Below are 10,733 nucleotides of genomic sequence, written 5' to 3'. Positions count from 1 at the left end.
TACTATAATCTTTTAATCTGAGGACAGCATTTTGCGGGTTAAACCCATTTTTATGGTAATAGACAAAATTCTTTTATTTAATTATCATATTATACCACAGTTTTAACTATAAAAGGGGAATATTTAACATTTTAAATGAATCTTATTTAGAATAATAAGATTCTAAATATAGAATAGAGTGTACTTAAAGTGCTTTTTATTTTTACAAGATATTGTCAGATTCATGATCAGGGATTAACACAAAGGTCACCTTGGAGCAGCCTTCCAAAACTGTCCAGGAAGATATCTGCAGCCTTCTCTATGTTTCCACAGCATTTAACACACAGATCTCCTCTAGCACTCACATTGAATTTTAATCTATTTATAAGCCTGTAAAAATAGTGGCCAGGTTGTAAGCTCCTCAAACAATGAGAAATGGTCAAATCTATCTTCCTTCCCTACAGCCCATGGTTTAGCAAAGTACTTGGCACACATGAACTGCACCCTAAGTAAATGCTTGTTCAAATGCCAATTGTTTATTTTCCTATAAATAGATAACTAACACTTCAGCCTTAAGATAAACAAAGATAATTCCAGATCACAAAAATACTAAGAACATGAGGATTCTAAGCAATATATCATATTTAAGAGAAAAGCACTTTAAAATTTAAGTACTCTAAGACCTGTCAAAAAAATATCTGATAAAAATCAACATCAAAATCCTGGTTTAGACAAGACTCAAATTTTGTCTTCTTCAATATTTGTGTTCTTCCATGCATAATAATAAATGTTCTTACCAGTGACAGAAAAGATAATACATCACGAACAAGAAAGATTAGTTGACTGTCACACTGATATCACATGAAATTCTAATGAAAAAGGACACCTGTTCTTTTGAATTTATAATGATATATCTTAATAGGATAAAACCACTGTTACCACAAGACTGCCACACAGTTACTACATTGCATATTTAAGTGGTCATGACTTTATACAGGAATCTTTAAACTTTGGTATTCAGTAAAGAGAAATACTAATCCCTATACATATGCTTCTAAATTCAAATTCATTTTCTTCAGCTATAGATAACTGGGCCCTCTACCAGACCAGTAACATCTTTAACCAAGATAATCTCTTAAGTCTTTAACCAAAGGATAGCTTCCAAAAGTACACATTTATGCAGAGTGGCCATGGCTTCTATTATATGAACACAGATGTGCCATAAGAACATTCAGCTCATCTGATACATAACAATTAGCAGGTTGATAATAATGATTTAAAAAAGAAATCAATTGCAATCAGCAGTGTACTTATTAGGAAGGTAAGAGAAGTGACTAAAATAACAAATTTTTTTTTTTTTTTTTTTGAGACAGAGTCTCACTCTCTTGCCGGGGCTGGAGTGCCGTGGTGTCAGCCTAGCTCACAGCAACCTCAGACTCCTGGGCTCAAGCAATCCTTCCGCCTCGGCCTCCCAGAGTGCTAGGATTACAGGCATGAGCCACCGCGCCTGGCCTAAAATAACTAACATTTTAATAGAAAATGGAGCATAGGCTCATATACAGAATAACAGGCCAGGGGAGAAGTTGTAGATAGAGCCAGGCCTGATGATTAAGTGTGCTACGTCTCAAGTCTATCAAGGAAGCTAAAATTGAAAGGGGCTCATTCTTTAACAATTTCATCTCCCTAAATCAAGTTGTGTCATAGCAACCATGGAACATGTGCTAGGTGTGCTATCAAGTATTACACTAAATCCTTCTAAAAAGTGTCTAATTTCATTCAATACAACCATTATCTACCAAGCACCTTACAGGAATTCAGCCCGTAAATCAGACAAGGAAAATGACAAGAAATAAAAAAAGGAACAAAAGTGAAGCCAGGGCAAAGTTAGTAGTTAGTTATATATCTTTAGGGCAGTCTAAGAAAGACTGACCTAAAATGTTTTTCAAAAAGATTTTGGAAGCTATTATGTATTAGAAAAACACTACTGGAATTATGCTTGGAAAAGCACTGAAAATAACGCGAGATGACAGTATCATATGGCCATCCTTTAAAAGCTAAATAAGAACACATTTGAGCACGCCACCATAAAGAAAATTAGTAGTGTTATTTAGACATCAACTTATTAATGAATGACAATGTTTAAACTACATAGTATAGTATTTGGAACAACATGGACTGAAAACACGCAATAACCTATTACAGATTCAACCTGAAGTCTCAAACAAAAGTTCAAGATGGTTATCCTAGACCAATTAAAATATCTTTTTGGGTCAGAATGTCATAATTTCAGTAGTTAGTTTAATTGAATGGGAGACTATCTCTAAACCTAGGATGGAGTTTCTAAGAAAACATGGTACGAGAAAGAACTGAAAAAGAACAAAGGATGTAATGCAGAACACTGGAAAAGGAAAATATGTGATCCAGAATATTTTACTGTAGTTAAAAAAAAAATCTCCTTGGGAGATTACAAAGTCTATACCTGATGAGAAAACAGCAGGAAGTCAATAGAATTGATACAGTTGGCTACAAAAACACAAAAGAAAAAATACTTTAGCAATATATCTTAACCAAGAAAAAAAGAGAACAGGAGAAATTTTTTTTTCTCATCAAAGAATGAGAAAATTATGGCACGAATAAGGTCGTTGGTGAGATACCTTTTAATTTGGTAGATGATTTATAGAAATAAAGAGGGAGTGAATCCAGGATAATTCAAAGATTTTTTTTATTTCTTAAAAAGTCAGAAAAGCAAGTGGAGTCCAAACATTAACTGATTAAGCAGGGTTCTGACTAATAAAAGCAGATAAGGAGGCTTCAAACTGAATAACATGACTTTTATACTGCAAGCTTAGAAATGAACATCAATAGGTTAGGTATACCAGAGCACCTCCATAGCAATTAACAGTGTTTTACATATAATTAATTTTCAGTATAATTTTATTGGTATATGGGCCAAAATATTCGGTAAAACTAGGCAAATTAGAAAAAAATAGCACCAGTTGAGATAGATGCATACTATAATCTTTTAATCTGAGGACAGCATTTTGCGGGTTAAACCCATTTTTATGGTAATAGACAAAATTCTTTTATTTAATTATCATATTATACTGAGTCTTTTTTTTGTTTTTATTAAAAACTCAGGCATCGTTCAACATTTTAAAGACTTTTCTTACTGACTGCCAATCCTAAAAATCAAGTTCTATTCTTCTGGTTTCGTATTATGATTACCTGTTTTTTTTTTTTTTGAGACAGTCTCACTCTGTCACACTGGTTAGATAGAGTGCAATGGCCTCATCGTAGCTCACTGCAACCTCAAACTCCGGGGCTCAAGTGGTGCTCTTGCCTCAGCCTCCTGAGTAGCTAGGACTATAGGTACATGCCACTAATGCCTGGTGAATTTTTCTACTTTTTGTAGAGATGGAGTCTCGCTCTTGCTCAGGCTAGTCTCGAAATCCTGAGCTCCAGCCTCCCAGAGTGCTAGAATTATAGGCGTGAGCCACTGCACCTGGCCAACATGGAGCTTTAAACAGCAAGATCTTTAAGGGAGTAAATGTTTCTTCTGGGTCCCAAAAGATCTGGGGCTGACACCTTGGTGCCAATTGCCTACCAAAATGAGGGCCATACATTTTGCATTCATCAGGTTTTTTAGTGGCCAGCAACAAGCATTCGTAAGAGTTGAAATCTTGTTCACAGTGCCAAGATTTTAGGACTTATAAAATTAGGGGACTGAAGTAACTACAGACACTTCATATCCATTAGGATATTAAGAAACAAAAACAAAACAGAAAATAGCAAGTATTGACGAGGATGTGAAGAAACTAGAAACCAGGTGCGCTGCTGGTGGGAATGTAAAATAGTACATCTTCTGTGGAAAACAGTACGGCAGTTTCTCAAAAAATTAAAGATAGAATTACCATAAGATCCAGCAAATCCACTTCTAGGTATAAATTCCAAAGAATTGAAAACAGGGACTCAGACAGATACTTGTACATCCATATTCATAGCAGCACTATTCATAGTACTAAAGGTGGAAACAACCCATTGTCCATCAATGGATGGATGAACAAAATGGGGTATTTACGTACAATGGAATATTATTTAGCCTCAAAAGAGATATTCTGACACATGCTATAATAAAGAGGAACCCTGAAGATTGTGCTAAGTGAACCGAGCCAGTCCTGAAAGGACAAATATGTTACGATTCTGCTTATATGAGGTATCGAAAGTAGTTAAATTCACAGAGACAGAAAATAGAATCGTAGTTGTCAGAGGCTCGGGGGGAAGAAGGAATGGGGAGTTATTGTTTAATGGGTACAGAGCTTCAGTTTGAGAAGACGGAAACATTCTGGTGAGGGACAGTGGTGACAGCTGTGTAACAATGCAATTGTACTTAACACCAATGAACTGCACACTTAAAAAAGGTAAAAATGGTAAATTTTATGTTATATATATTTTACCACAAGAAAAAAATAATCATGGGGCACATATGTTGATTAAAAAAAAAAGAGGGGAGAGGAGCCCTGTATCACTTAAAAAAAATACTAATGATGATGAGTAGAGGCAATACAGCACAGTGGTTTAGGTTTCAATTCCTGAGACAGGCTGCTTAGGTCAAATCCCAGCTCTGCTATTCTTAGCTAAAGAGTAATGAATTCCAGCTTCTTTGTACATTAAATACCCTTTTTTGCAAAACAAGGATAATAAGTTAATATATTTAAAGTACTTAGAATAATGTCTGGTATATAAAAACCTTAAGATAAATGTTAACTTTTGTTATCAGTAAGAGTGAGCTTTAAGGTTGATATTATAAATTGCAGACTCTGACAAATATTTCATTCGTTCCTCTTCGGCTAGAACTCTCCATAAGTTAATTGTCCCTAAAGCTCTCCTGTGTCACGAGATCTCCTGCCAAATGCCCCTCTGTACTATAAGACAGGGGAGGGTGAAAAGAGCAGTTGTAGGGAAAAAAGCCATGATATGTTAACTTATTCAAGTTACTAGGCTAGTTTCACATGTGGTACAGAAAAGAATATTTGTAACCCTAAAGTATTACGTTTCTGGTTTTGTTATCTTTTACACAGAGGATATTAATAAATATTGATAAATACTAGAGTCCATTAAACTTTTTAATTCTGTGGTCTTTTGTTTCTACAACAAAATCCATTAATTGTCATTCTAGCCTACACATAATTCTGAGGACATTTTCAATAGAGAAATCACTGATTGTATTTTCTTCAGACATTCTATCTCATTTGCCCCTTATGGTTAATTTTCAATCCTCATACTTTCTGGCCTCTCTAAGCCATCTGACAAAATCACTCTTCCTTTTGAGACAGTGCATCTGCTGACTCTCCTAACTTTTCAACTGCTTCTTCCTTCCCTTCAATGTTGGTTCTACCAGACTGCTAAACACAGGCACCACCCACTGTGGTAACCATTTTGTACTCTTTCTTTCTTCAGAGCTAACTATGACGAACATAGGCAATTTCATGGCTTCATCTATCACTTCCTTTCTGATGACTTAAATCTACCTCTTCGATCTAATCCCATATTTCCAGTAGCAGTTTCATAATTCCAGCTCTTTATCTGACATCTCTTGAAACTGTGGTCTGTGCTGCCTATTGTTCCTACAGTAATTCCCAAAAAACACAGGTGGCATCTGTCCCTTCTCTTCCTGAAGAACCTACAATGGTTCCTACACAATAATGAAATTAGTCTTAGTCCCTTCCAGAAGCCAGATAAGTAACATTAGCCCAAAAGCTCTCTCCAATCTCCATGGTACCTATCACATGTGAGCTTCCCCTCATCAACAGTTGCCACCTGGCAAGATTTTGGCAATCCATTATATATTTTATTACAAGGCTAACAGTTTATACATGTAAGTATTTTCTGCCAAACAAGGCAGCAACTTCCCGATAAAAAGAAATTATGTCTAAAATCTCTTATGTTCTACAAACATTAGAGGGGATAGATTAAAATTGAAAGAGATATGTTACTAAGGTGGAGAGGAAGGAAAGCAAAGGAAAATTCCATTTAAAAGGCAGAAAAGTAGAATGTGGGAGTAAATTTGGGAGCAACTTGGGGCTTTGGCCAGCCACAGAAGTAGAACTATTTACTTAATAACAACTATTAAAATATTATTTAACATTTACCAGTATTAATTTCCCACTTTTTCTTATGTAACGGTAAGACAGTTTTAACATTTATAACTCTGGGGATGCTTTATAACCTAAATTTTCTCCTGAGAAAAGTGGACATGACATAGTGCTGAGAATGACTTCATTGTTAACACAGCGGTAAATTATCTTTAAGAATTATATATATTATATATATACCATATGAATAATATATATGTTATATGAATACATAATATATGCAATAAATATATATTATATACGTACCATATATGAAGTTTTTTACATATATGAATGGATATATATATGTGGGTATATATATATATATATATATATATATGGATGGTTTCTAGTTCATTAAACCAGTTACATCATTAAAACTGGGCATTTTTTTAGGGAAATGTCATTTCTTAAAAAAAAATCCTCATATTGAGTGAGAAAATTAAATGTTAATGTTTTTCATTTAAAGATTTTTATTTATTACTACAGCATTATATTTGAGTAGATATATTTATTTAACTTGTTATGGAAAAATGCTACAATTCTTAATATATGGAAGCTTGCTAAATGACAGTAACTTATAAAACAATGCTAAAATTGGTCCATTAAAACTGGACAAAATGTTTGATCTTTAAAAAAAAAACAAGACTAAAACAATGCTGACAAAGAAAATCAGAAGATGAGAAATACCAGATTAGATCTTGCAGTGTAGTATATTTCTTCTGAACTGTCCAAAAAACCATCACTGTCGGGCTGTTTAGCAGAGACCAAGAAACCCAAGTTATTTACACTTAGACTAAAAGCCACAAATTCACAAAGGGAAACTTTCTCAAATGAAGTTAAGTCCTGCTAACATAATTTTATTAAGGCAAATGGAAAGTAAAATTATATTAAGTAGCTTTTAAAAATGCAACATTGCAACAACTTTGCTGTATAATGCAGTTACTAAATTAGTACAGAATTTAAATACATGCAATGCCAACTTAGAAACAAACAAAATAAACTCAAACTGCCTTAACAAAATGCAATTAGCATTTACAAACATCATGACTACTTTTTCTTCTTAATCTTCTCCATCCCTCCACATAAATGTCAGGCTTTAGTATTATAATACTGTAATTTTAAGACTTTTTAACATTCTCTTCCTCCATGCTGGTACACTGAATTACAATAACTGTAAGATAAAGGCTGACTTCCTTTGATGCTTTAGTAAAACAAGTTAAAATCGGCATTAAATTTAAGAAGAAAGTTCCCACTTCAATCCTTAGTACTTATGAACAGTCTCATTAAATGCAAGTCTCATTACATAGCAAAGGAAAAAAAAGAATAGAACAGATATAACCTGGAGCTCTGCCAAAGTAATTTCATTAGGATTAATTTTGTTTTTCCTTAATGTCTCATTTTTTATTCTTTCATAGAATATTAACATCTCAAATATTTGCAAAATATTTTGCTTCTAAGACCATATCTAACATATTATCATATATCTGAAAGGAGTATTAAAGAATCATGAAAAGAATATTCATTCAGTTATAAGCCTTAAATGAATGACAAGCTTGATCTACTACGTATGCCTCATCTTCCTGAGTTTTAGTACTCAAAACAGATCTGACTCTACTCTGATGCTTAGAAACCATGGCATTTATCCTAATAAATACATACCCCCAAAACTGCTCAAAAATGGAAAAAACAAAAATGAAAAGATAATTAAATGGCCAGCATTAAAAACATTTAATCAGAGAATGGTAAAACTAGTAAGTTTCTTCTAAAATAATTTTGAAAATATTCAATCTCAGCAACACAGATTTATTTATTCTGAATTTTAGAATTTCTTACCTTTTTGATTCCCCAAATGCTTTTGAAAATATTAATGACTAGCTTTTATAGTCAGTACTAATATCTTAAAAAGACAAATTAAAATATTTATTTTCAGTGTTAACACTCCAAGACTACCCTACTTACCAGTTCATGATGTGGTTCTGTCTCCTTCCTTAAGGGTGGATCAAATTTCACTTGGCCAACTAAACAAGAAAAAAAGTAAAGCGATGATCTGTTTCTACATTCTTAATGATGTAATAATTTAAAAAGTTATCCCATGGCAAAACACATTTAATTTTAACATCTACCACACATTGATCACAATCAAAAGTTTTTTTTTAATTTTTAATAGATACATAATAATGATAAATATTATAGGGTACATGTGATGTTTTAATATATGTATACAATGTGTAATGATCAAAACAGGGTAATTAGGCTATTTATCACTTCAAATAGTTATCATTTTTTTGTGTGGGGCACATTCCAAACCTTCTAGCTATTTTGAAATATACAATAAATTATTGTTAACTATAGTCACCCTACTGTGCTACTGAACACCAGAACTTATTCCTTCTATCTAACTGTATGTTTGAACCCATTAACCAACCTTTGTTCATCACCCCCATCCCCTTCCCAACCTCTGGTAACCATCATTCTACTCTCCACCTCCATGAGATCAACTTTTTTAGCTACCACATAGGAGTGAGTATATGTAATATTTGTCTTTCTGTGCCTGGTTTATTTCACTTTAACATAATGACTTCCAGTCTGTCAATGTTGCTGCAAATGACAGGATTTTATTCTTTTTTTATGGTGGAAAAATATCTCACTGTACATATGTACCACATTTTCTTTATCTATTCATCTGCTGATGGACCTTAGGCTGATTCCATGTCTTGGTTATTGTGAATAGTGCTGTAGTAGACATGGGAGTGCAGATATCTCTTCAATATACTGATTTCCTTTCTTTTGGATATATATCTATCAGTGGGACTGTTGGATCATATGGTAGTTCTATTTTTAGTTTTTGAGGAACCTCCATACTGTTTTCCATAGTGGCTCTGCTAATTTACATTCCCACCAAGAATGTATGAGAGAGTTCTTTTTCTTTGCAACCTTGCTAGCATCTGTTATTTTTTGGATTTTTGTAATAGTCATTTTAACTGGGATGAAATAAAATCTTGTTGTGCTTTTGACTTGCATTTCCTTTGCATTAGTGAGGTTGAACATTTTTTTCATATACCTGTTGCCATTTGTAAGTCTTCTTTTCAATCCAAATATTTAAATAAAGAATCTGTTAGCTGGAAAAAGCCCAAGAAACTCTCAAATTGCTAAAGCTTAATACGGTTAATCCTAAGCCTTTTCCATAGCAAAAAAGATGAGCAAAATTACATAGTCAGGATCTAACCTGCAACTTCGTTGTGATCCAACATAAAATAGAGACAATCTTAACTCAGTATTTAGGTGGGTAGACGGCAGTTGCCGCAGAATACTTGTGGAAGCCAGCCTACAAAGACGGTCCCCAGTATTCACAACACTTCCACATTGGATTGGTCAGTGTGACTGAAAGAACATAGCAGAAGCAATGGTATATCAATTCCAAGATAAGGCTTCTGTCCTGGGCTCTCTCTATTGGAGCACTTGCTCTAGAGGAAGCTACATTGTGAGCAGCCCTAACGGGAGGCCACGTGACAAGGAAGAGAGTCCTCCACCTCATCAGCCTTCCAGTCTAGTCAAGCCTTCAGATTCCTGCAGCCCCAGCTGACATCCTGACTGCAACTTCATGAGACTGGGAGCTGGAATCACTCAGATAAGATGTCCTGGATTCCTGACTCTCTAAATCTACGTGAGACAATAAATGTCTACTGTGTTAAGTCGATAAATTTGGGGGTGATGTGTTACATAACAACAGATAACTACTGCAGCTAAAGTATAAACTAGCTAGAGTAGGTAGACATAAATGAATTATACTACATTGACCTTTTTCCTTGCTATTCTAATGTATTGAATGTTTCACTATTTTTACTGTCAATTTCTGTATCTCACTATTATTATCATGTTTTTACAACCTGGGTAAAGCATTCAAGACCACTGAGATAAAAACAGAGGCACAAATACAAAACGTTAAAAAGAAGAAAAATAGCCATAATACATTACATATCAACCAGTAAGTGCCAAAAACAGCAATTCTCAACCAAGGTGAAGAAAACAGTGAGGTTTCAAAGCATAATCATTTTTACAACTTCTTTTGTATGTAAATTTATTGTGAATGTTAATACCAATTAAAGACCATGAGATTTGACTATTTAGCAAGAGGAGGCATAAGTAAAAAAAAAAAAAAAAAAAAAAAGGTTGAGAAACACAGCTCTATAATATCTCCAGTTATAGATGTATGCGCTTTTTAGCTGTTAATGGTGCAGATATCCCTTCAAGAATGGGTCCTTCATACCTGTTCAAATATGATCACACAAATATGTGTGATGTGTGATCGATCACACATCAAAGATTACAAAATAACTTTGTCTAAGGTATTAAAACATACACTTCATCTTGATAAAGGGCTACTGAATAGCTCTCACTTGCACTTGTCTTCAAAATGCAAATTGAAATCTGTAATAAAGTTACATGAGGACGGTCTTGTGCATCTATTTACCTTTTGTTATTGTCACCTGTGAACAGGCTTGCTTCTCCTACTAGAGCGTATAATCCCTGAGTGCAGGGATGCTGTCTTGCTAAAAGTGCAGGTATTTTTAGTATCCCCATACCTGCACTATGTGGATGGAGAACACGTTCCTAGAAAAG

The 10,733-nt window shown here is 34.1% G+C and overlaps 1 protein-coding gene across 2 annotated transcripts in view; it reads right to left on the bottom strand.

Annotated features, from left to right (window-relative positions):
- The window catches only part of MAP4K3 (mitogen-activated protein kinase kinase kinase kinase 3), a 163,632-nt gene that overhangs the window by 42,537 nt on the left and 110,362 nt on the right, over positions 1–10,733 (bottom strand). The window contains exons 14-15 of one of the 2 annotated variants that reach the window (XM_012653844.1): positions 8,073–8,131; positions 6,801–6,863 (exon numbers count right to left, since the gene is read on the bottom strand). In XM_012653844.1, coding sequence (XP_012509298.1) covers positions 6,801–6,863; positions 8,073–8,131 — 122 coding nt within the window. The remainder of the gene's footprint in view (positions 1–6,800; positions 6,864–8,072; positions 8,132–10,733) is intronic. The other variant, XM_012653845.1, reaches the window with a different exon arrangement.

The sequence above is a fragment of the Propithecus coquereli genome, unplaced genomic scaffold (assembly GCF_000956105.1).
Source record: "Propithecus coquereli isolate 6110/MARCELLA unplaced genomic scaffold, Pcoq_1.0 Scaffold43, whole genome shotgun sequence".
Classification (NCBI taxonomy): domain Eukaryota; kingdom Metazoa; phylum Chordata; class Mammalia; order Primates; family Indriidae; genus Propithecus; species Propithecus coquereli.
The sequence above is the reverse complement of the archived record's forward strand: the minus strand, read 5'-3'. Positions and strand labels throughout refer to the sequence as shown.